This window comes from Spermophilus citellus (assembly GCF_964194105.1).
Source record: "Spermophilus citellus genome assembly, chromosome: 4".
Lineage (NCBI taxonomy): Eukaryota > Metazoa > Chordata > Mammalia > Rodentia > Sciuridae > Spermophilus > Spermophilus citellus.
The window spans coordinates 103,664,900-103,691,665 of NC_138185.1; the positions used below are offsets into that span (position 1 = coordinate 103,664,900).

At 43.4% G+C, this 26,766-nt stretch overlaps 1 protein-coding gene across 5 annotated transcripts in view; it reads right to left on the reverse strand.

The window, feature by feature from the left end:
- The window catches only part of TBC1D2B (TBC1 domain family member 2B), a 76,663-nt gene extending 56,690 nt beyond the window's left edge, over positions 1-19,973 (reverse strand). For 3 of the 5 annotated variants that reach the window (XM_081293523.1, XM_081293522.1, XM_081293524.1), the window contains exons 1-2: positions 19,522-19,973; positions 1,252-1,405 (exon numbers count right to left, since the gene is read on the reverse strand). In XM_081293523.1, the coding sequence (XP_081149649.1) occupies positions 1,252-1,405; positions 19,522-19,881 (514 nt within the window). In that variant the 5' untranslated portion in view covers positions 19,882-19,973. Of the gene's footprint in view, positions 1-1,251; positions 1,406-9,422; positions 9,526-11,263; positions 11,529-19,521 lie in introns of all 5 variants that reach the window. The other 2 variants (XM_081293525.1, XM_081293526.1) reach the window with 2 other exon arrangements.
- Between the last annotated feature and the right edge of the window lie 6,793 nt (positions 19,974-26,766).

Genomic DNA, 26,766 nt, shown 5'->3' on the forward strand with positions numbered 1-26,766 from the left:
GAGAGGGGCATAAACTTGAACATGAAGGCATCACTTCATTTCCTGGTGTAGTCAGAGTGCTAAAACATGCATGAAAACAATGTGTTTCTCAGGAAAACACATCCAGAGGTACACAGTGTAGTAACTTCTCAATGACCAGAAAGTCAGCCTGCTGACAAACACTGTGACTAGCAAAATCAAGGCTTGCAAATTTGGAGAACTGTTAAAGTCTGAGAAGGCATTTGTTTCTGGAACAAATAGTTGCACGTGAACTAACACCACAGGGAACTTGAATGTAGACCTATGTTCTGCAACTCAGAAGGATCTTTGGATTTATGAAGTATGAACCACGTTTCTTTATAAAGTTAGAGCCAAGCCTGACTGGCTTAAGTTTTACTGTACACTCCTTTGTGTCCTACAAAACTGCTAGTATGATAGCCTGGCTTTTATAGGCCTCATGTGAAGGTTCAGGATCCTGTTTTTTTCTGGGCCTACTCTTCTCCCTACAAGATAAGAGGGGGCCATAGAAACAGTCCCACTGGTACAGTTTTTGTTGGGAGCAGGGAAGGTGGGAAGATGAGATGGTCAGCAAACAACTGTCCCATTCTCTCTAAAGGGCTCAATACAGCCTAAAGTCATGAGAAGACCATGGGGTTTTTAATTTATGATATTCAAATATAAAAGTATATTACCTCTACATTACAAATGGTCAGGAATTATTTTGAGTTATAAAAATGCTATGAATCTGCCAGGTGTACAAAAAGTATAAATTCAATATAAAATAAAATCAATGTCTGAGAGTTAAATTCTTCTTAAGAAATACTAGAAAACTGCAAATGGAATGCTCTGAGAATACCTTCCCAGTATATACAAACTGTGAACACTAGTGAATCTGCCCATGTATGAACATGTGGGCCTGAGTACTTCATTTCATGTATAGTAGGGAACAGGCTGGCCCTGATGTCAGAACTGAGGGTTTACTCTATGGCATCTGCAACTTCAGCTATGCACATGTTGGCCTCTGCCCCATCATGGGCAACATGCTTGGCACTGGCCTTGCCTGGCTCCAAGTTATCATTACCTTGAATTTGACTCCATACCTGGAAGCACTCAGTAACTATGACATGCTGCCCATTCAAAGGGATCAGCATTGTGATTTTCACTCTGTATTCATCTTGCTAACTTATATTCCTCTGTATTCTTTGCTAACTTGACTTACTGTACAAACAGCTATACCCAAAGAACTGACAAGTCCCTCTGTTTATGCCTTACCTGTGTTATCTCTGGCTACAAGACCCTTGGGGAAATCTCCAGGAACTGGAGAAGTGCTGCTGTCCCATTTCACCATGTCAAGGCTGTTGCAATATTCCCATCTTTTCTGCTGAAGCTCCTGTAACCAGTAAGTCATGAGTTGATGATTAGGAGCCTAGAAAGAGGAAAGGGAAATAATGTGTTACAGCTACCAATAAGATGAAGAGTTTTTAAAAAGTCTGTCTCTTAAAGGTGTATTAAGAATTGTAATACATACATAAATAAATAAATAAATAAAAATAAAAAAGTCTGTCTCTTGAGTACAGACTGTGCACCTTGCCATATGAAAGAATGAGGTAAGAAGAGAGCAAAGACATTTCAGTTACAAGACTGCTAGCTTTTGTTTTAGTGAAGCAAATAGTTCTAACAAAGATTTTAACCCAATAATTTTTTTAAAAAATTCTAATGTTAGGGAATGATACACTATAACACAGTCCTCAAAGAGTTTTAGGAAGGGGCTGGGATTGTGGCTCAGTGGCAGAGTGTTTGCCTCGAACATATAAGGCACTGTGTTTGATCCTCAGCGCCACATAAAAATAAATAAATAAATAAAGGTATTGTATCCATCTACAACTAAAAAATTATTTTTAAAAAAAAGAGTTTTAGGAAGAATTAACAACCCTGCTTCTCTTTCACTGTGATCACCTAAAAATTCTATCTCAAGAAATCAAATTTTATATAGATATGGGTGGTATCCTTGCCAAATCACATCAAATAATGACATTTAAATTCTGCCAGCATCTGAAAGAGTAAATTACAAATTAAACTAGATAAAACTACAAATTAAAAACTAGATAGCACACCTACCAGTGTGATTAATATTTTAAAAAGCTGACAATACCAAGCACTAACAAGGGCATGGAGTAACTAGAACTTTCAAAAACTGCTAGTAGGGATCTAAAATGGGGCAGATACATTAGCGAACAGTTTGACAGCTTGTTATAAAGTTAAACACGCCCTTACCAAGTGACCTGCAATCCCCTCCTACATATACACCCAAGAGGAATAAAACATTCACATAAAACACTCATATGTGAACGTTTATAGAGGTTTTATTCATAATCACCAAAAATCCCAAACAACCTATAATGCGCTTCATCTGGCCAGTGGAAAAACAGACTGAAAATCCATATAAGAGAATACTACCCAGCAGTAAAAAGGAGGGAACCACCGATACATACAACATGCAAAAAATATGAAATGCACATTGCTGAGTGAAAGAAGCCAGACCCCAAAGTCTACATACTGTATGACTTCATCTATGTGACGTCTTAAAATGGCAAAATTACAAGTACAGGAAACAAATCTGGGCTTTCCAGAGGTGGGAGTGGTGATGAGGCACCAGTAGAGAATTCAGGGTGATGGACCCCTCCCACATCAGGAGTGTTGTATAGACATGACTCCAAGCACTGGTCCAAACCCACAGAACTGTAGACCACTAAGAGTGAATCTCATTTGCAACATAAGTATGTTTTCAAATAGTCAACTAAGAGACAGAAGAACCCAAAATGATGAACCTAGTTATAAATAAGCAAACTAGATGGAAGGTGTGGGTCACAGGTCTCCAAGCTGCCCCGGGCAAAGGAGCCCCAAGAAGAAGAAAGGCTGCAAGGCCTGACCTCATCAACACTGGCATCCAGTGGTGAACAAACATCAGGTGTAGTGGTACCTAGATCAAGGCAATGCAGAGACCTGCTCTGCAGGACTAATAGCAAGTGACAGATCTAGGACCAAACTGCTTCTGTCTGTAATCACAGGACAACCTCTGGGCACTACTGGCTAAAACCTGGGGTCTTTTTAGTAATGTCTGCATACCTGGCTGAAGGCAGAAAAAAAATCTACTCTAGAATCTCTGGGTATGTATGGAAAATTCTTCCAACTCTCAGCCAAGCTCTCATTTCACTCACTCATTCAATCAATATCTACTGAGCACCTGTCAAGTAGTTGGAATGGAGCTCAGCCTAAGAAAAAGCAAGCAAGTCAGTCGTTCCCATGATATGCTGAGTGCTAGGAGTGGGCAGTGGGTAAGGTGGGACTGGCCTACCTATAGAATACTGAGGAGGGACACCTGGCACCTGCAGGTTCGAAAACTTCAAAGTAGCAGCTTAATGTCTATCTTCTCCAATAAACATCAACTCAAAAATGTCTCCATTTCTGTTACATCTAGCCCAGTGCCAGACACACAGTACAATACTTGCTTATTGAATAAATAAGTAAAGGGATAAATGAACAAGTCAGGAGGTAATATAGGAGCCTGTTCTTAAAGAGGAAGCAGGCAGCAGCCAGAAGGACCACGGAACAAGAAGAGTTCCAGGAGGGGAGAAGAGTATCTGCAAAGGCCAAGGCTAGACAGAGTGATGTGGGGAGCAGAGCAGGAGGCCTCCACCCACCCCAGGGACGAGCAGGCCTTCCTACAGCACAGGGACTCCACAGGAAATGGCAAGGATAGACAATACCACCACTGCTGAAGATGGTGGGGGCAGGGGACAGGCTTGGGTAGGGAAAGGAGCTTAGCTCAGACCCAGAAGCAATAAGATCACATGGGAGACCACAAACAGCCACCTGGAATAGCAACTCGTAGCAGGATATATGGCAGGGGTTGGGCGTGGCCCTGGGGTGGGCAAAGAGAATTCAATCATCCCCACAGGAGGGGACCGGGAGACACTATGGTATCCAAAATCAGAGCCCAAGCCCCCCTAGTTCTCCTCCCTCCTTCCACAGGCCCAGGAAGGGAAGTGACTTGTTCAGGTCACTCAGTGAAGTCAACAACAGAATCAGCACTGAGACCCCCCGCCCCATCTGCTAATTTAATCCTCAGCTCAGAGGCAGGGATAAGTTTGGAAGAGGGGGCTGTGCTCTGGCCATCCTACCAGCTCCCCTGCCCCAGCCCTTCCAGGCCTGTCCTGGGGAAAAGACCAGGGCAAGGTGTACCTTCTGCTCTAGCCAGGAGGCGCCAGGCACTTGCTCTACTTCCCCTCCTCCAGCCTGCACATGCTTCTGTGTTTCTACTTGTGCTCAGGTGCACAATCTGCTCAGAAAACTTGGCATAAACCCACTGGGTGAATCCCTTACCAACTCTCTAGCTATCTCTTGCAACTAGGCATCATGAAAAATCTGCTTTTTAATAAGAAAAAAAAATTTTTTCCCCTTTCAATATGAGTATTAAATCTAACTGGGAACAATTAGTAACCTCTTAGTCATCTTTCACTGATTTCCGAGTGCGTGCGCGCGCGCACACACACACACACACACACACCCTTTTAGATCACATACCTTCAATATCTGACATATGAGCCAGGCATGGTAGCACACACCTGTAATCCCAGCAACTAGGGAGGCGGAAGCAGGAAGACTGTGAGTTCAAACCCAGCCTCAACAACTTAGCAAGGCCCAGAGCAATTCAGTGAGACCCTTGCTCCTAATAAAATATAAAAATGGGCGGGGAATGTGGCTTGGTGGTTAAGTGTCCCTAGGTTCAATCCTTGGTACAAAAAAAAAAAAATCTGACATATGATGCTGCAGATCTAGTCAAAGAGGTGGGCAGAACCACACTGAGATTGATTTTTAACCAGACCTTTCAAATTACTAGAAATCCCTAGAAGAACCCTAACTTGAGGCTTCAATAAGCTAGTGAAAGGCTGCTAGGGGTGGACTGCTGGCTCTGGGTGTCCTATTTGGGAGGCGGAAGAAGCTCCCAAGGACCTTCCTTTAGGGAGCTGAAACCAAAGACAGAAACATACACAAGTCGTAAGACAAGGAATGAGAAAAAACAAAACACAGCAAAACCAACAGAAATTAGAAAGCTTCTGTGTTTTCCCTTCAGTATCTTTCTAAAAGAGGAACTGACTGCAATTTGGCCTTCCTTAGTCCTGATTTTAGATGTGTCATCACTAACTAGTCTCTCCCTGGTTTAGATTGCCCTGTTGTGCACATGTCACCTAATGAAATATTTTGGATACACTAAATTAAATAAAATATATATTAACATTAATTTTTCCTGTTAATGTGGCAATTTGAAAATCTGAAAGTATATATGCAGCTCTCATTGTTATTTTTTATTGAACAATAGTGATCTCCATCATGATGGCAAATGTTAAAATACCAGTTCAAATATGGCACCAATCCCAATATAAGATACCAAGCCAAACATCTTGGAAAGCCTTTCTAGATATCTCTTACACAGATGAATGAATGTCCCAAAGGATGGAGAGGGCAGACAAGGACTGGGTATCACGTGACACCCCAGCTGTTCCCACAAGCCTTTCTCCCCAGGCCTCCAGAAGCCTGCTCAAGTTTGGGTGAGTCAGGCCCTGGCCACCTGTCCCTTCTCTTGGACCCAAGGATCTCCCTGTCCTCCAACCCCAGCTACCTCTCAATGTAGTGCTCAGAAAAATATCACAATAAAGTCATTTGATTACAAGTTAGTTCATTTCAGCACACACTCATTCAGGGACCACTCTCAGTAGGAGATGTGTTGGGGGGAGGGTGAGAGCAATCCAGCAACATCATGCACAGGGAGTTGGCTACATTACCTAGCTACACTCTCCACAAACCACCACTTTACCTAAGCTTGTTTATTCCCTGGCAAAGAATCTTCGCCTATCAAAACTCAGTACAATTTTAGGAGCTGTAATACACTCATCTTAGTTGACCCACAATCTCATTCCTAGAAATCTGTATAAAATGATCCAAAAGGAGAAACAGGGAAAATGCCATGTACATAGAATGTTTGTTCATTCACCTCACAAATGTTTATTTGAGCCTAGCTTAGACCAGGTTCAGCAGTTAGCACTAGGGACACAGAATTGGATGAGACCTGTTCAGTTCCTGACACTGAGAGGCTCCCAGTGAGAAAACAATAATGAATAATGAGAAACATGTTCACAAATATATCAATATTAAATGCTCAGATAAATAATTAAGAAATCCTTGTGCATTATATGACCTCATCAAATATACAGTCAAACCAGACACAGTGGCACATTCCTATAATCCCAGTGGCTCAGGAGGCTGAGGCAGGAGGATTGCAAGTTCAAAACCATCTTCAGCAACTTAGTGAGGACCTCAGCAACTTAGGGAGACCCTGTTTGAAAATAAAAAATAAAAAGGGCTGGGGATGTGGCTCAGTGGTTAAGTGCTCCTGGGTTCAATCCCCAGTACTAAAAAAGAAAAAATAATGATGGGTAATGTGCTACCAAATAATTAAGCATATTACAAAGCCATAATAATTAGAGTGGTATTATCAACAAATCAAAATATAGGATTAATAGATAAAGAATATTTTAGGTAACATTTCCAATGACACCACTGGGGTAAGTAATAATTATTAAATAATGGTATTAGGACAACTGGGCAAACATTCAGAAAGAGAGAACATTATCAGGAATTATGTCCTATGTTAGAAACCTGTCATAATAGAAAATGTACTCAAATTTGATTCAAATATGTAATAAATCAATGAATAAAAACTACTAGATGAATGAATTAATGAACTAAATAAATTGATGAACTGAATAAAAACCATTAATGAACTAAATAAACTGAAGCGGGGCTGGGGATGTGGCTCAAGCGGTAGCGCTCTTGCCTGGCATGCGTGTGGCCCGGGTTCGATCCTCAGCACCACATACAAACAAAAGATGTTGTGTCCACCGAAAACTACAAAATAAATATTAAAATTCTCTCTCTCTCAAAAAAATATATATATATATATATAAATAAATTGAAGAAAATGGCTATATAATTTGTTTCTCTTTCCACCTCCTGCAATAACAGTTGCTTAGATTTTCATCACATTGTAAGGAAATGAAGGATGGTCTTACTTTAAGTGGCAGAGGAGAAATTCACAGTGGAAAGTTTTAGCAGAGATCTTTAGAACAGCTAACACTGAAATACCATCAGCAGTCATGGGATTCCCACTCAGAAGATGAACACCACTTGCACCGCAGCACGGTGCGTAAGAAAAACAAACCACTCTTTTTAGGATTGAGCCCCAAGTCCAAAGCTGGCAGGGCAGATACTTCAAACCATAAGCCACCAGCTGCTTCTCCCATGGGCAGCCCTAGGCTGCTGGCTCCGGGCTGAGAAGCATGAGGAGTCAGATTTTCACAGGGCTGATACTTCTCCCCAGCAACACAGAAGAAACTGCTGTCCTCACATTTCTATTTTCTTGGAACGGAAAGACCTTTCTAAACCCTCAAAGAAAGCAAGCAAAGAAAACATTTGTGTGTCTAAAAACACCATAAATGAAATTAAAGGACAATAACAGAGTAAAAGACAACACAACGTCCAAGTCCCTGAGCACAGTGTGGAATTCCTTATCGCCACAGCTTTGCAGGGGCTCCTGGCTCTGCCTAGACCAAGAGAAGTCCTGCTTGCTGGTAAGCAATTATTCATCTCTGTATTTTAAAATATACATTTCAGACTTTTATTTCAAATAATAGCCTACATTTGCTATGAAGACTTTGGAAAACAAAGAAACTATAACATAAACATAACCACATCTCCAGAAGTAACCTCTATCAAAACTTTGGTGTGCTTTATTCCACCCATAAATATCTTTCTACCCATAAATATCTACACCAATTTTCTCAATAAAATTCGAAAAATATAGACTTTTCCATGATCTATACTTGCATATTAATAACATTATAAGACACTGTTCAGTAACAATTACTGTGTGCCAATACTAAGCTTTCATTTTACACATACTGTCATTTAACCCTCATAACGATCTCTGAAATAGTATCCTCTACTTGCCCACAGACCCCTGAGCCTGACTGCCTGGCTTCAAATCCCAGCTCTGCCAATTGCTAGTTGTGTGAGGCAAGGTAGTTAAACCTGACCTCAGATTCCTCACTGGTAAGACAGAAATAATAAGAATGTAGTCCATGGTGTTGTTATGAGGATTAAGAGAGCTAACGTGGGTTAAACTCAGAAGAATGCTTGGCACACAACAAGTACTCGTTAAGTATTAACCACCGTCTTATCGCTCTTTCCCAAGATCTCACAGTCAGCTGCACAGTCGAAATCCAAACCAGGTCTGCAGTGTTTGCTACCAGGGAGAAGGATGAGAGTGTGTGTCCAAAACAAAATCCATTCTCAGCACTTCATCAGGAATCACAAGTTCCTCTATGTTTTTTCTCAAAAAACTTAAATGCTAACAGCCTCAACCAATGGCAAGGCTCAATTTAAAACCCCTTAAGTTTGTTAGTTTGGGGGCAAAGACAACTCCCATACCAGAGGCTGTGCCTCCGTCAGTGCAGAAGTTCCTCTGAATTAAGAAGTTCCATCAGAATTAGTGGGGTCAGTGTGGTATCTCTGAGTTGGAGAGAGCAAAGGCCATAAGGTGCTTCCACTGGCAGCTGTTAGCCACAATTCTACTCTAAGGACACATTTAAAAATAGACTGCAGCAAGCAATAACAAGGCCATACAAGAAGGGAGAGCAAGAGTGCTCCAGCACAGTAGACTCCCCAAGACTCCTGTGCATGAGCACTCCTTGTCAGTGTCCCACACTCATAGCCCCTGGCACTGTCCTGATCCTCCTACTCCTGGGCCTCTGCAATAGCATCCTAACTGTTGATTAACAGTTGATATCTGTTGACATCAACAGTTGATAACAGTTGATAACTGTTGTTATCAACAGTTTTGTTGACAACAAAGAAGTCTTATAGTCCCATACTTAAAGCCCAATGCTAAGCAATTTGGCTTGGTAATGGAGCCTATGCCAACCCACACTCCATAGAACCATGACCTTTCTCCCACATGACAGGCACTCACATGAGCAGGCAAAACCCTGCTCCCACTGCACCAACTCACATCTAGCAAACTGCTGCTTGCCCCTCAAAACCCAATTGGAACACCCCAATTATGAAGCCATCAGTGTCCCTTATAGAACCAATTACTTATTCCTCCAACATTTTATATATGATGCCACCTCAGTCATCCACTTAGGAGGATAAACTCTGGGTTCCTCCCCAAAGCGTCAAGCCCCACCATGTTTTTAAGCCAGGAGAACAGCATAAGCAGCAGTCATGACAGGCCACAGAAAGGAGAACACACACACTCATACAGGAGGGTTAAGTTTGCCTAGCTCAAAGGGAGCAATGCCAACTGCGTGGATAATTTTACTCACTAGTATTTCTAAAAAGGATACAATGGCTGCTCATAATGAAGGAATTCCTGTTTTGAAACTTGAGGAAGGATATCTGGATTTCCAAGAAATGTCTAAGGTACTTCTTCCATAAACAATTAAAAAAAAAAAAGTTTATAACTCAGGAGCAGTGGCACACACCTGTAATCCTGGCAACTCCAGAGATTGACGCAGGAAGATCCCAAAATTCAAGGTCAGCCTCAGGAACTTAGCAAGGCCCTAAACAACTTATTGAGACCCTGTCTCAAAATAAAAAATAAAGAGAGCTGAGGATGTATGTAACTCAGTGGTTAGTGGTTAAGCACCCATGGGTTTAATCCCCAATACAAAAAAAAAAAAAAAAGTGTTAAGTATATTGTATGCAGCCTAATAATACAAAATTCAGATGGAAAAACAGACTACAACCCCAGATCTGATAAATAACTTTAGGTTCCAAATTTTCTTTGAATGTTTCAAAATCACGAGGCTGGAAACAATCTCAAGGGATCTGGCTCAGCACCAATGGAAAAAAAATGTATTTCTTCCCTTGGAAGATTTTGAAATCTTCTGTTTCAGCTCGGCAGCAGACACCAAGAAGGCAAATAATACTGGATCTTCTACTCTTTGGAAGACAGAATATAATTTCACAAACCTCCATTCCTCTAGTGGACAGAATAAATTCTCATTTTGTATCTTTTTAAATTAATACCATATATTTTATTAAAATAATATCCTGAATTCTAACCTAACTGCTTTTCAAAAATTGAGCAAAACCCATGCCCCAAGTCAATTTCCCTGCACACTGAGTCCGGTGATAACTGTTCCCTGAGAAGATGCCATACTTCTGCCCACTCTGGGAGGTACCTGCTGGGGAGTTGTGTCAGCTCTAATACTCAAGCAGCCCCCTTTAAAAAGCAAACACCTGGAGAAAAAAGCCATTTTTAAAAAATATTTTTAGTTGTAGATGGATACAATATTTAATTTATTTTTATGTGGTGCTGAGGATCAAACCCAGTGCCTCACACGTGCTAAGCAAGTGCTCCACCACTGAGCTACAACCTCAGCCCCAAAAGCCAATTTCTTAAGCCTATCTTCAGCTAATACTTTTTTTTTAAGCTCTTAACCATTTAGAGATGAAAAACCATGAGTAATGGACTAGAAGACAGCCTACAACTGAACAAAGAAAAACAAATGTGAGCTTACAGGAAAGGGGGGCAGTAAAGACAACTGTGCCCAGGCTGCCCACCAGGGATGGGCATGGACTTTGGCAGGATAAGGGCAAGGACAAGGCCCTGGCCAGCCCTTCCCTACAGGAAACGTGGTAGCCTGTTAAAATGCTTTCTGTTTCAGAGAGAAAGGGAGCACAAGGCCTCCAAGTGACCACAGGGCTACATTCCTATGGCTCCTTATCAGCTCTGCCATTGCACAATACTGGAGGATCAGGGTTTTATGAGCTCAGGACAAAAACTCTTGCAGCCACAACCAGTGGCCTACTGAACAACTCTGCTCCACTTCTGCTTGCTCCACACATGCAACACTGCATTACTCTGTTTTCATGTTTTTTAACTTAAAACTAAGACAAAAGAATAACTTACTATGAAGTTTTAGGAGGTGGGGTGGGGAAGGGCAGATTGAAGGTTACACCCATCAGAGGCTCTGGGGCAGCAGAGTCTGGTAGCAGAAACCTGCCTACCTTTTCACTGAACTGAAAGGTGTGTGCGGGAGCAATGCTGATTTCTAACGTCTTTTAAGAGAGAGTTAGTGTCAGGGGAGCGTCAAATGGTTCTCCTACATCATTTGGTCACCCATGGGCTTTGGGTGAAAACTGGGGACACAGTACTTACCAACTGTTTGATGGTGGCATTCATTATAATTCACTTAAGAAACATTCAAATATGCCAAACAATCACTATTTCCTTCCAGAAGCTTCCTTCTAAATACCCATGCAGAAGCCCCAGCACAGGAATCAGGCACCTCAGAGTCAATAGAGAATTGTGCCCCATGGGCTGGGGATGTGGCTCAAGTGGTAGCGCGCTCTCCTGGCATGCGTGCGGCCCGGGTTCGATCCTCAGCACCACATACAAACAAAGATGTTGTAGCCGCCGATAACTAAAAAATAAATATTAAAAAAAATTGTGCCCCAAACCATTGATCTGGAGCATAGATACTGAGTATGCAAAGAAGATCTGCAGCTACAAACCACAGACTGCTCCCTTAAGGATAAAGGGTTCACACTTCACTGGTCTCCACCCACATAGTTTAGTTATTTCTAGTCCACTTAGAAAGCTACCATCACACAGGGTCAAAGAGAACCACCATTCAGGATCCAGAGAAGAGTAGTTTCTCAAGGAGGGGGCCATAGAGGGCTGTAGCAGAAGAGGTGGGATGCTGGGTGAGAACACAGATTCCCAAGGCTCACCCTGGCCTACCAGCCACAGTCTATAGGACAGGAACTCCACATTTCGAATTTTTAACACCATCCTAGAGACTTATTTTTCAAGCTTAATTTGAGAGATATAATTTTGAGATGTTCTTTTCAAAGGACAGAAATAAAAAAGTAATATCAGCATGCTACCTCTGGGACAGCATCCATGAGATAGCTGAGTAAACTGTAAAGCTTAAAAAACTGGTTCCCTTCCAAGGTTGGCGTGTATGCTCCAGCTGATCACCAGGGACCTACTTTCTCTGGTGAACACCCCACCCCAAAGAGATGAGCCAGGGAATCCTCACTAATGTTTCCTATCAGGCGGGTCCACTTATGCCATTCCTTTCCAATCTTCATGTAACTAAACTTCTTAAATCTATGACCCAATATAAACTAATCAGATACATGACTTGTATATAATAACTAAAAACAGAATAACCTAACTTCCTACTAACAGACTAAGATACATATATGAAGCAAGTATTATCAAACTGCTGGGTTCATGTGCTGGGTTTAGTGTCAGGGTTGTCACTAACTAGCTGTGGGCCTCAGTTTCCTCACTGTATCATGCAGGGGGAGGGTAGGCTGATCTCTGAGGTCCTTTCCAGTTCTGACTTTGGGATAATGACCCTCAAAGCAAAAACAACAAATGACTTCCTCCAGCTCAGAGTCACTTAATGATAATGCCCTCCTGACACCTAGAATAGGCAAAGGACAAACTCCCTAAGGACAGAGGCAATGCTTGAATCCTGCTGGATGCTCTTCAGAGGCTTGCTCTATAAGGCCTGTGGGGTGAATGGCTGGTTGGCTGCATCACATTAAGAAACCTGGGCCACTTTCTCTGTAAGCAGTCACACTGAACATCAGAGATCTGGAAAGGGAAATGAAAACTGGGCTTGCTGCCTAGAAATAATTCCCATAATCCAAGATCAACATCCCTGATAACACTCGCCTGCCCACTTCCAGTTATCCAACACTCATCAGGACAAAGTCCTGCCTGGGGGCAGTCTGCTTAAGGAAGGTTGCTCCTTCTACTGGACTGGCCCGGGGAAAAGGCAGAAGGGGAAAAACCCAAAGGATCCAAACTCCCAAACCCTCCTTTCCCACCAGATTCCAGTTCCCCCACACAACAAATCTCTGCAGAAATTAAGCAAATGGCAAGCCTACAAACTCATTTAAAGATGCTGATTCTCATCTTACTGGGAACACATCTTGCTGACCCAAGAGGAACTAAGTCTGTGTGTGAGCAGCTCCACAATTATTCCAAAACCTACCAGCTTCCTTACCCCAACTTCTCAAAGGAGTTTTTCTCGATAAAATCAGTCACAAAGATATCTCCAATTCCACAGCGCTCACAGAAATTATTATATAAACCACAGACTCCTATCCCTAAGCCATATACAAATTAATATTTTACATAAAAGATGTCCCTGCTCCCCCTCATTTATTATGGAGAGAAACCAGACCTCTCCCAGAACCTAAAAAAAAAAAAAAAAAAAAAAAGGAGTTACTTGATATTTACTTCCCGATGCTGAATACTAACAAACATGGTCTCTCTACAAAGATTTTTTCAAAGCTCTTACAATTCTTCAATTATATCAGGTGCTAAGCTATTTAAAAATTTTTTAACACTAGATTTTTAAATCAATGGGAAATTTTCACTGCTGAATCTGCAGCAAGATAACACTTGCTAAATAGATGAAGGTTGAAAACCTCCCTTTGACCATGAAATGAGAGTACATAACCCACCTCACACCCACACCCACTCTCTCCAAGAAGACTTGAGGGCTCAAAGTACTCATTTAGCCAACAAACATATTCTGAGCAGCTAATATGTGCCTGGCATCCTCTAAGCATTAAAGAAAGACACAGAAGAGAACTACACAGAGAAAAAATGTCTCCCTTATGGAGTTTATGCTCCAAGGACACAACATCAGATGCTCAGAGAAAGGATTACACCATATCAAGGAGCAAAACCATCCTGAATCTTTGGTCAGTTCAGGGTTTCCTGTACTACCTACTGAGCAACTGCTTACTAGGTGATTATGAAAACCACAGTCTCTTCAACGGACATCTCAGCTTCCGGTCTTTCAAAAGGCTTCATGCATACAAGTGCCCAGGGTCTTCACTGAACTGACTACCCTGGGTAGAGGATTTATAAAACGCCAGCTGGAAGCATCACCACTCCCCAGTTCACATTTCTATATTGCATTTACTCTATGAAAGCAAACAAAACCCAGCTGAGAACTGATCTGATAGGATTTAGAGAAATGCTATTCAAATGTCATTAAGCTCCCACTATAAAATCTTTCCCAATCAGAATCAAAAGTTCCCGGAAAAAGAGAGAAAAGGGAAATTGCATGGAAATGGAGGGAGACCCTCATTGTTATACAAAATTACATATAAGAGGTTGTGAGGGGAATGGGAAAATAAACAAGGAGATAAATGAATTACAGTAGATGGGGTAGAGAGAGAAGATGGGAGGGGAGGGGAGGGGGGATAGTAGAGGAAAAAAAAAAAAAGTTCCCAATCAAAACTCCTTTCCTGCCGGGTACAGTGGCACACGCCTGTGATCTCAGGGCTTGGGAGGCTAAGGCAAGAGGATCCACAAGTTCAAAGCCAGTCTCAGCAAAAATTGAGGCACTAAGCAACTCAGCAAGACCCTGTCTCTAGATAAAATACAAAATCGGGCTGGGGATAAGGCTCAGTGGTCAAGTGTCCCTAAGTTCAATCCCTGATACGAAAAAAAAAAACAAAAACAACAACAACAACAACAAAAAAAAACCCTCCTTTCCTTCCTACTGAGAGTCATACAACAGAAGGGTTCATCTCTTCTTTTCATGGTGGAGGTTATTTTTTATATTCTGTTCAACTGGAGACGGGAAGGTTACAACCCAGTAGCTAATGCATAAAGGCATGTGACCAAGGAGACTTGTCCATCTCCTCAGAAACCTCAATGATGTAAGAGTTGGTACTCTTCTACCCTGAATGCATTTGACCACTCCCTCCATTTCTCAAGAAATATTTATCTCTAAAAGGAAGGAAATTGGCAACGTGCACATTAGCAAAGCAAGTGAGCCATGAGAAAAGTCGGTGAAGGCAGCCATCAGGAATACTCAGGAAAGGGAGAGGGGGCACTAATTCCATTCATGAAGGTCCAGCAGAGGGGGACAGGACCCAGCCACACAAGCCCTCCAGAGCCAGCCTCACAGACCTCAGCATCTGTGAGACTAAGAAACAAAGGTGTTTAAGAAGCAACTATTGGACATAAATTCAACTTTGCATTTATCTTCTTTTAAACCTGCTTGTCAGAGCATAACATAAAAACGCATGAACCCTAGTAGGCAAGAAATTCTCCTACAGTTCCTGGTGAGGGCCCTCTTCCTGGTAGTAGAAGGTCTTATTTTATTGCTGTGTCCTCAGAGGTGGAGAAAGAGATCATTTCTCTGGGTTATCTTTTCAAGGGCACTAATCCCATTCATGAAGGCTCCACCTTCATTACCTAATTACCTCTGAATACCATCTCCCTACCAATACCCACCTCCAAATACTATCATATTGAGTTGGGGCTTCAACATAAGAATTTTGAGGAAAACACATACAGTTCACAAGAACAGCTACTTTTTTTGCCAGTACTGTTTTGGTAAGTGAGAGTACAAACAGCAGTTCTCAGGGAGCTTACTGTCTGGTGGGCAGGAAACAGGGTAGAGACCTCCCTGTAATAATGACTGTGTGAGAAGCAAAGAGAGATGGAAAACCATGTGATATCAGGAACATGATACTGTGTTTGCTTTTAAGGAACTTACTAATTGGGAAGCCATGACAAAAAGCCATGAAAAGTTTAGTCCCCGCAATTTAAGGATTTAAATAATGCTTCAAGACCCCCGAGCAACTGCCCTAGCACAGAATAGCTTACCAGAACTGTTTAGCAAGGAAGGCTGGTTCACCACATCTATTTTGTACTGAACACATTATGATTACCCAAGCTAACAAATGTTTGTCATTAAACTGAAAGAAGTTTCAACACCAGAGAATGTGCATCCTTCCCACAAAAGTGGGTTAAGAATAGGGATGCATAGCTGTTCAGTTACGTGACATGAAAACCAACACATGCCCACATGAGCACAAATGTTACGAGAAAGGGGGCAGATGCTAGTCTGAAGATTCTCCTTGCTCTAGAGACAGCAAAGATCTAGAAGAAGAGGGTTGTTCAAACTTTACCTTCATTCTCACATGATCTCCTGACCCTAAGTGCCTGCTTACTCCACACCTATCCCTGTGCCACCAATCCTAGTAAAGCTTGTTAAGAAGCCTCCAGCACATCTACACATTCACCCACCCCCCCCACACACACACACACACACCCTGCAATCAGGAAGCGTCAGCTTCTGGCAGACCCTTAACAGCTACCAAGGGTTCACTAAAAGGAACAATACATCCTGGTAAAGACGTTCTTGGTGGGCAGTAAAATGTTCTTAGTACTTGCTTACTGCATAAAAAGGAAAGACATCAAATTTAGGAAAGGGAAAAACTACACACCTTATCTAATCCAAATCCAAAAGCAGATATCTAATCCAATACCAAAAATGATATCAAAGCCAAAAGCAGGAGGTTTGTCAATTAGATACTGGACATTTGGGACACTCCCTTTTCTCAGAGCCCTTACTTAGTCTCGCTTCATAATCTCAAGCAAATCACATTCCCTTTCGAGCCTCCTTTCCCTCATCAGTAAAACGGCACTGGACCAGATCCCTGAGTTTAAGAATAGTGACATTTATCAAGAAATTCCAATATCAGCTTTCATTAAGCCTCAAGCAATAAAACATTTCAGAAAAGCCCAACAAAGCTACACCTTCTCCAGAAAAGACTGAAAACACTTTAAAATAAGAAACATATGGGCTTGGATTGTAGCGCAGTGGTAGAGCATTTGTCTAGCAAGCATGAGGTCCTGGGTTCGATCCCAGTACTGGAAAAGAAGAAGCATAAGAAAGAACTTACAATAACCAAACTGCTGGGTTTTCTTCTCTATTTCACCCATTAGAAGAAATGATATCTGTGCAATTATATGCAGCTAGCTGAAGTTCATTTAGGGCTAACTGCTCACTAACCTACGATGTTCTTTAGAAATCACAGTCTTCCTGGTAGCTGGGCAGCCTTAACATGAAGCACTAATGCTTGAGGAAATCAGTTCAGGTGAAAAGGATAATAAATTGCTATTTTTCACTTTTACCACCATAAAATTTTTACTCCTACAGCTCAAATAGAATTACTATACACTGAAGTTCACCTTTCTCAAAACACACTCTAACTCTGAAACCCTACATCTCAACTGTTGCTTTCTTTTGGAAAGCCTTGCCTATTTCCAATTCCATCATTTTTTATCAAATCAGCACTTGTCCTCAGGTATTCTGTCCAATTCTGTGACTAATTTTACATATAAAATATTCATGCATGAATATTCATGAAGTCAGTAAATTTCATGAATGAATTTCAGGTGGGTCAGTAGTCCACATTAAAATGTATTTTCCTTTTTTAAACAAATAGTCTGAACATAGAAAAAAATGAACAGAACAACATAGCAAACACTGGTGTACTTACCAACCAGTCAGAGAAATAAAACACTGTAAAGCAACAATGGAAGCCTCAGGACATCCATCCCCAACCACATCTCCAGTCTTCCCATCAGAAGCAACCACCACACTGAATCCAGGGCACATTCATCACCCCCAGGCAGCTCTCCCTCTCCCTACACAGCCTATATCCTTATGATAGGTAGTACTGTTTCTTAATCTTCACATAAATGGTATCAATCTGTAACATATGTTCCTCAATTTATGTTTTATGAGTTATTTTTTTTCCTTGTCCAAGCGGCCATGTTTATTTCTACCAGTAGGTCATTAGGACCATAACTACATTATTGTTTAGAGTATCAGGAAGATGGCTTATAAGGACACATGCAGCCTCTACTTCCTTTATGTTCGTTACTGCATAACATTCCAGTACATGAACATTATGAATATACTACACATTTGGCCAAAGACACCATCTGATGTTTCATCTGGCTGCCAGATGGTAATTACTGTGTACCAGTTGTTTTCCATAACATTTTCCAAAATCCTCACAACCACCCAATGAGGAAGGTCAGATTCCCACTAGGCCAAAGCAGACACTAAGACAGAGAGGTGGCAAAACTTGTCCAACACATGTGAGCAGTGGACTCAAGCTGCAAGTTCAAGTTCATCCAAGCCTGAGACCTGATTCTGTAGTCCCACTTAGGCAGACACCATTATTTAGATTTTAATTAAAAAAAAAACTGATAGAAGACTCAAACATATCTGAGAAAATCTGAAACAGGCCACTCAGTTTTATTTTTTAACAATTCCACCGGAAATTTATCTGACACAGGGACAGTCCACGTGTACACTGAGGACAAGCCTCTACCTTTGGCAAAAGTTCCTATGAACTTGCTGGGCCATTCCCAAGTTTATATACTCTCTTAAGTTAACCCCAAGTTGAACTGCAATTCTGGTTGACTTCCTTTGGAGAAAAAGGCTGTCTGCTACCACTCAGAGATGGGAGAGACGAACCCAAAAGACTATGGGAATCAGATGATGCTTGAATTGGCAAAAGCTGAGTTGTCAAAGCTCTAAGAAAGACTTCAGGGAGCAACTCCAGCTGCTGCTGGTTCTAGTGTTCTCAGGGAACGGTCCTGTGCTCACAGGCCAGGGTGCTTGCCCACTCTGCTCTCCATTTGGCTGGCTTTGAGTGAGCTGCTTTTGAAAGAGCCCAGCCCTGCTGCTCTGGAGAAAGCCCAGCTTGCAATACGGAAGAGAAGCCAGAAAGAGGAGTGAGGGTGGAGACTCAAAGGAAGCAGGCAGGGAGCAAGGCCCTAAGACAGGCAGCCCAGGTCTAGGCCAGGGCCTAGGAGATGATAGAGTCTGGCCTTCTAAGGATTCCCAAGGACAGGGAAGGCCACCCAGCACCAAGATTCCTGACTACTGCCACGCCTCTACACTCAGTCTCTAGTGAAGATTAAGGAAGCCTCCAAAGAGCAAGGCATGAAGCAACCCCCTCCCACCTCTCCCAAGCGAAGCAAGAAAACAGGCTGTGCTACTTACTAGCTAAGTGAACTTGGCTGGAGCATCCCCGCCCACTCTGAGGGGGACTGTGGTAGGGTCATCTCTGGCTCTGTCCACCGCAGCACTAAATGCACTAACATTGAGTGTAAGTCATTTAATCCCCCCCCCACACACACACACGCACATACACACAAAATAAGGTAAATACTACTACTATCCGCACTTCCAGAGAAGCAGCTAAGCACACAGCGGTTAAAGGATAAGTTATAAAGAAGTCCCTGGAGATGAAAGCCTAACATTCTGGGAGGGACGGTCGGAGTAGAGGGACAAGGAGGAGGACCGATGAAAGATACAGGAAGACACAATGGATCAAAGTTTTGAGGAAGGAAGAAGGGACTGAGTAGCCCCAGCTCCACTGGCCTAAACTCAGGTTAAGGGCAAGATTAGGAAGGAGGGTGGAATCGAGGAGAAGTGGGGAAAGGAAGGCGACAAGAGAAGGATGGGAAGAGGCCTTTGGGGAAGAAAGGTGGCAGGGAAAGTCATCAGACTGAACAGAGGGAGCCGATGTGAGGCGGCCGCCGGGCGCGCGCAGTCCCACCTTGAGCACAGTGACGGCTCCCGCACTATGCACCTGGAAGTGCGCGGGCGGCTCAGCGCCTGGCTCAGCCGCCTCGTCGGGGCCCTGGTAGCTGAAGCAGGCGTCGGCGATGTCCAGGTGGCCCAGGGGCAGCGCGTCCTGCGGGCTCTTAAAGTAATAGAGGTAGCAGCGACGCGCGTCGAACACGAACCAGCGGCTGCGGTAGCCGCGCAGCGGGCCCTTGCCCGACAGCTTCTGCAGGTAGCCGCACAGCCGCGCCGGCTCCCGCCCGGCCCCCACCACAGCCTCCGCGGTGGCCCCCGGCGCCGCGCCCTCGCCGCCGCCGCCACCTTCCTCTGCCCGGGTCCCGGCCCCCGGCATCACCCGCCGCGCGCCCACCGTCGGCGCCCGAGCCCCCGCGCCAACGCGCCGCCACCGCCACTGCGCCCCCTCCCCGCTGCCGCCTCCGCTCCCTCCGCACGACCCGGGCGCGCAGAGAAGTCTGGGACTTGTAGTCCCGCCCCTGCCCGCCGCTGCCCCCGCAGGGCGGCGGAGGCCAGGTCCCTGCCCGACCCCGAGTTGGGGCGGCTTTCACGCAACGTGGGAGTCCAAGTATTCGCCCTGCCTGGGTGAAGCAACGTTTGTTTCTTTATGGGAGCATGGGTTCCACTGGAGGATGCATTTCTCAAGAACCACCTCAAAACAGTATTGCACTCTATGTAAATTATACCTCCATATAAAAGTTGGTTTTTAAATGGAATTTTTACACTCTGCCCTGCAGGAGTCACAGGCTTAATATTGTGAAAAATAAAAAAGCTTGTTGCCTGCTACTGAGTGGGTGCTCCATAAATATTTGTAGAGTTCTTGAATGAAAGCCAAAGCATATCCTTCCTCTCTGTATCTCAGTTCGTTCACTGAATTTAACAAATATTTATTGAGTGCCTTCTATGTGCCAGGTAAGGTTTCAAGCACTGGCGGTATAGCCATGACAAGCCAATCATTTCCCAGCCATCATAGGGATTATAGTCTGGTAAAGGAGGAAGATAATATACACATTTTAAAAAAGCAGATACGCATAATAAATGTTATGTTGAACAAATGGTTTGATGACATTTAAATTATGATTACTACTTAAAACACCACTGGACTGGGATGTAGCTCAGTGGTAGAGCACTTGTTTAACATACAGCAGGCCCTGGGTTCTGTTCCCAGCACCACCAAACAAAAATCAAAGAAACCTTACCAGTACTTTCTGTATTAATTCATTTGAACTCTCAAAACAACCCCAAGAGGCAAAAAGTATTGTTTTGTAATAAAGCAAAGCAAAGGTATGGATGAATTTGGGAAGGAGAGTTGTGGCAAGTTACCTCCATAGGTTAAGCTGGGGAGGCAGGTCTGAGGATGGGACACTTAGTGGCAACGTAAATGATGCTGATGTGAGGGAACAAGGCAACCAGAGAAGAGGGGAAAACATTCCAGACAGAGGGAACTGTTAGTACAAAAGTTCACTTTATTCAAAGAGAGAAGGAAGTACATTTGTGAGAAGGTCAAATCAAATGTCTCCCCTTCACAGTTTTGCATGTTTTACACAGACACATTAAAAGATGGTGGAAATCTGAGCTTCCTGAGATGGACAAGGACATCAAACAACTGCCTAATTGGAACAGATAGATAGGAAGAGCAGGCACTGGAGCCTCCCCGAAGCCAGCCATTTGCAGGCCCTGTATCTGCTGCCATGTGAACATCCCTTTCTGACACTTGTCAGAGATCTGGCTGGCCGGCCAGAGAGGGTGCTCACCACCTAAGCTTCCTGAGGCTCTCTTTGAGCACAATGCAGTATAGTGTTTAGTGCTAGGTTCCAAAGTCAGACTGATGGGATTTGTCTCCTACGTGTTCTACTTACCAGAGGTGTGACCTTGGGAAAGTTATTTAACTTCTCTGAGCCTTAGTCTTTTCATTTATAAAATGGTGATAATGAAAATAGCTATCTCACATTATGTTATTATAAGGTTTCATGAGAAATGCTAGTGGAAGTTTTTAGTTAGCTCAGTGCCTCACACATAATGAGCACTCAGTACCTATAGGTTATTATCATTACTATTACTATTATTATACCATTAACATTGATGACTTTCCCAATCAGCAGATTCTGAGAGGGCTCAAACCAGCCCCCATGCACAGGAGCCCAGATAATGTGGTACTTCAGGAGTCAAATGGATTGTTCTCTTGATGAGAGGTTCAATTTGAGCCTCACTCTGTGGATAAGAGGGGCTGTGACCAATTGGCTTGCTTGACCTTGAAAACTATGAAAATGGGCAGAGCTGGGAAAAGCAGGTCTGTGGCTGAGGTGCTAAGAGGCCAAGGAGCAGCAGCAGAGTATAATCCATTTCCATTGTCAGTGAGTTGAGAGAAAGTAGGGGTAGGCATGACCTGTGTGGTCCCAGAAGAAAGAACCAAGTCTCTTGGAGTATCGTGTGGAGGCAGAGGTCTGCAAGGCATGAGGAAGTCATCCTTCATGGGCAGAGGGGATGAACTCCCCTCCCCAAGGAGAAAAACTGGGTTGGTGGTGCTTGGCAGATGGTATCAGACAAAGGACCCTGTGGTTTCTCCTGAAGATGGTGTCTATGCTTCTCAGTGGGCAAGCTGAGCCTCAGCCTGACTCTGCACCTGAGTCTTCTCTCCCTCCTGGGTCACTAATGGCAAGAAGCTGCAGCTGTTTTTTAGTATTGTCAAGTCCCTGCCTTCTTCCCTTTGAAGGCCACATCTCACGTCATAGTAAACATATTAAAATGATCCCATATTCCACAATAAATTAATATAGGTAATTTTTGCTATAAAAATGTTCAAAGTCATATCCATATTATGCTCTTGATATTATATGACTATGAGTTATTAACTTAAATTTATGATTATCTGTGATTTCTTGGTAATTATCCTGTCTATATGGAAATTCAGGCCAAGTGAGAAAAACCCAACCTACAAACCTTTTCCAGGGTAACAGCATTTTATGATTCCTAGGAAGTGGACATAATTTTCTACTTTATAGACATTGAATTAAATGTGAATTAATTTTGATTTTGATTTTCCCCCTGGTTTTGAAGCCAATACATACACCACAGATATTTCACAGGCCCCTCAAAAGCTGGTAGGCCCAGATGCTGAGACTATAGTATCTGCCTGGGGATAAACTGATTTGGCCCCTGCCTGGCCTTTGCCCTCCAGAATGTGCCCTCTGAGGAGACTGTAGTCACAGGCCTGCCTGAGACCTCTGTAAGAGTACAAAGTAGGGCTGGCAATGTAGCTTACTGGTAGGGCAGGCCATGGGATTAAAGCCCTAGCACTGGGGGGGAAAGTGTAAAGTACAGAGACCCCAAATCCAGCAGCAATAAATATCTCAGAAGGTCCCCGGGAGAGTCCTGAGCCCACTGAGCTATGGGAAGTGGCCTATGTCTTCAGAGTCAACCCTAACACCCTCTTGCTCCTCCAGACCTCCCCAACCCCTTTACCCCGTCAACTCTTTAGGGCTACTCTGGGATGCTGGTGATTTCATGAATGAACCCTTTGCAATTTCACCCTCTTATTCCTAGGGCCAGGAGCTGAGCTCTCTTAGGTCCTCCCATCTTCAATTTGGACACTTTTTATAGTTACTATAAAGTGCTAAACAAATGTAGCTTCAGTTTTCCCAGTTTCAAACCAGATTATACCCCTGACCTTCATGGAAATTTTTGAGCCATCTCTGGTGACTCTTCATTCCTTGGAACCCTTCTTAGGTGATGTCTTAGTCCTGTTTCTGTTGCTATCACAGAACACCACCAGCTGAGTAATTTATAAAGAATAAAGGTTTATTTGGCTCACAGTTCTGAAGGCTGGGAAGTTCAAGATCAGGCATCCACATCTGATGAAGTCCCTCTTCCTGGTGGGAACACTTTGCAGAGTGTCAAGGTAGCTCGGGGCACCACATGGGAAATAGTCCTAGCTCAGGTCTCTCCTCCTCTTTTATAGAGCTGCAGCCCCATTGGATTAGGGACCCACTCTTAGGGTTTCATTTAACCTAATTACCTCCCAGAGGCCCCACCTCCACACACTATTGACATATGACTTTGGGGATTAAGTTTCAACATGAGTTTTGGAAGGAACAAACATCCAGACCAGGCAAATAGCCTGTCACCTTTGCAGTTCCCGAGATCTCCCGGATTAAAACTCAACATCCAGTGGCCAGGGTCAGCTTGACAGAACCTGTGCACTTCTCCTTTGTTCAGGGTAGGTATCCTGAGTGTCAGAGGGTCTGCCCTGTGTGCCATGTGAACCCCTGTACCCTCAAGACTCTCAGGAACCCAGTGACCAGAAGGAAGTGGCCAACCCAGGAGGAAGTAGCCATTGTTTACTGTAAAGGGGAAATTTGGGCAATGAACTTACTCCCACATGGCCAGCCTTTGGACAAACCCCAGGGGAACCCAGAGCCAGTGAGTCATCCTAGGCTAATTTCCCCAGAGAGGGGAGGGTTGTACCCAGAGGCTCTGAAGAAGCACCAGCTAGGCACTGCCTCTGCATCTGTAGAAGACTGGTTGCCAGCCGTGAAATGAGCTTACAGCCCAGAGAGGAAATCAGCCTGAATGCTGTGTGACCTTGGTGCATCTCCATTTCCTACCTGTATTTTGATAGGGTGGGTGGACAGCTAAGCAATCTCCTAGGGCCCTGCCCCTGCCTGCTCTGAAACATAACAGTCAAAAGAGGTCTAACTGTGAGGGCCTGGGGTCATTCTTCCCAAATCTCTCTGTGTCAGTGGAGGCTCTGTTCTTTCAAGTCTTCAAGCCCAAGACCTTTTGATTTTCCCAGCCACCACAACCCAACTGTCTCCTGGGGGCTCCACTCCACACTATGGACTTGCCTGCCTACTATGTATAAGCCTGACTATGTTGGGGTGACACATTGCATCTTCCCTGGTCCCTGCTGCCCTTACCACCAACCCCACCACCAAGGCACAAATGGAGGCCTTCTGTCCCTGGGACAGAGACACAGAGGTGGCTTAGCTACTTGGGGTAGGGGCACAATACAGCCCTGCTAGGCCCTTGCTAAATCCAGAGACTTGTGAAGGAAGTTGACCTAATGGGGGGATAAGTGAAGAGGGGAGTAGTGGGGACACTGGACCTGCAAATAGGTGAGCACTAGAGGATTGGTAGGAGACAGTAAGTCACAAGGTGCTTTGACCAGAGCAAACAGCTCTCACAAGGAAACACTCAGCCGGGGATTGGCTTTCCATGCCCATCTCCATTGCTCTGAAAGGGGACTCTGCACCACGCCTACATCCTGGATGAGCCTGCTAGTGGGGGGACTAGAGAGAAGTCAGGGGTCCTCCTTGTGCCTCAGCTTCCTCATCTGTACAGTGGGTCATAATTTTTCATCTACCTCCTAGAGCTGTCCTGAGGCTTAGGTGAGCTAATGAATGGAAAACACTTGGCAAAGTCCCTGACACATCGCAAAATCCTTTTTTTTTTCATTAATTTACCATTTACAGATCTTTCACATACATTCTCATTTGACTCTCACAACAACCCTGTGAGGTAAGCCGCACAGACATTCTTCTCATTTCACAGATAAGGAAAGCGAATCTCAGAGCTGAAGTGCCCAAGGTTCTATGGTTAGAGAATAGTTTGTAGTAATATCAATCTTTGGCCTAAAAATTCAGCGCCCAACCTTCCTTCATACTTGCTCTACTTACTTCACAGGGATAATGAAGATAAAATGAATTCAAAATTAGAAAAATACTTTGAGGGGGAAAAAAATTAATTATACCCATCATTGCCCATGATATATGGCTCATTCCTTTTCTCATTCCAGTTTGTGCATGAACCAGAATTTTATATTACTTCTGTGCTCAACTAAGCAACTAAGTAAGGCAGGGTATTAGTGTGATCGTGTTTAAAATTATATAAATTACAATCTGGGTAACTGCATTATTAGGAAAATTGAAAAACAGGATAATGTGCAATTAGGACCCAATAAAACACCCAGCAAAGCAAAGGCAACATTATCAGATAGGGCTTGATTGCATAGAAGGAAAACATGGTATCAGAGTCCAAAGTGGCACACACACAGTTATCTAAGGCAAAGTGGTGGCAAAGAAGAATTATTTATTCTGCACTATATAAATAAGAGAAGAAGATTTGTGGGAACCCACGCAAAAACATCTTGTCACACAGTTCTCTCCAGCTGCCTAAAGAGAATATAAACACTGTCATCTTCACTGTCAAGAATGATTCTATCTATGCTCATACTCTGAACTAAACCAAGGAATACCTCTATGCTAATCTTCCTTGGCTAAAATACAACTAGTACCATTATTCCTAATCAGACTAATAAATATATATCTTTTAAGGTAATGAATTAGATGGCTGTTTAATTTTTTGTTTTCAGGATTCACTTCGGATTCTTGTGCTTTTAAGACTCAAAGCAAGTTACATTGAGTTTTTATTGGTGATTCTAAGTATACGTGTTTATAACAGTTCAAGCGTGAACTTAACATATTAAAAGAGTTTTATAGCATCTGTTCAGGAAAGATTATGTACTATACAAACTATTCAAGTCATACAAAACCTATTTTTCAGTGTCTTTTCAACTGAGAAGAATCCTATTCAGCACACTTCCCCTCCTGAGGTAGTTCATACTGAGCAAGCTTTGCTTTCAGTTTTTTTTTTTTTATTTTCTTCTACAGTAGCTTCATATTTCTCTTTCATTTCTGCTAATTCTAAGAGGAGCAACTCTTATTTCTGAATTTTCTGGGGTAGCAGCTCCTAAGTGATGCTTTGAAAAATCCAAAGCACTGTTAGGTTTCTCTGGTTCTTCATAGAAGGCTACCAACATTTGGTCAACATGTCCATCACCCGCACCCAACTTCTCCAGGCACCTCCAGAACTGCTTGCACTTCAAATTGGTATCTTTGTAATGGGCCACAGTAACAGTGGACGCAGCATAACTGGCATCAGACACCGTGGCTGGCTCCATGGCAAAAATCTTAATGGCAGCTAATTCCTTCCACAAGCCACCCCAGCCCCTGCTTTTTGCCTCTGGCTGGTGCTAGGCAACACTGAGATCTCCTGTGGGCACTGGACCTGTCCCCTGCTATGAGAAGATCCAGGCAGGTGGGAAGATTCAGGGAAAGGAGTCTTGCCAAGGAAGCCAGGACTCAGAGCCCCTCCATGTGGACTCTGGCTTCCAATGGGCTTTATTTCCCTACCAAATTGGCAGGCAAATTTACATACCTGGTGG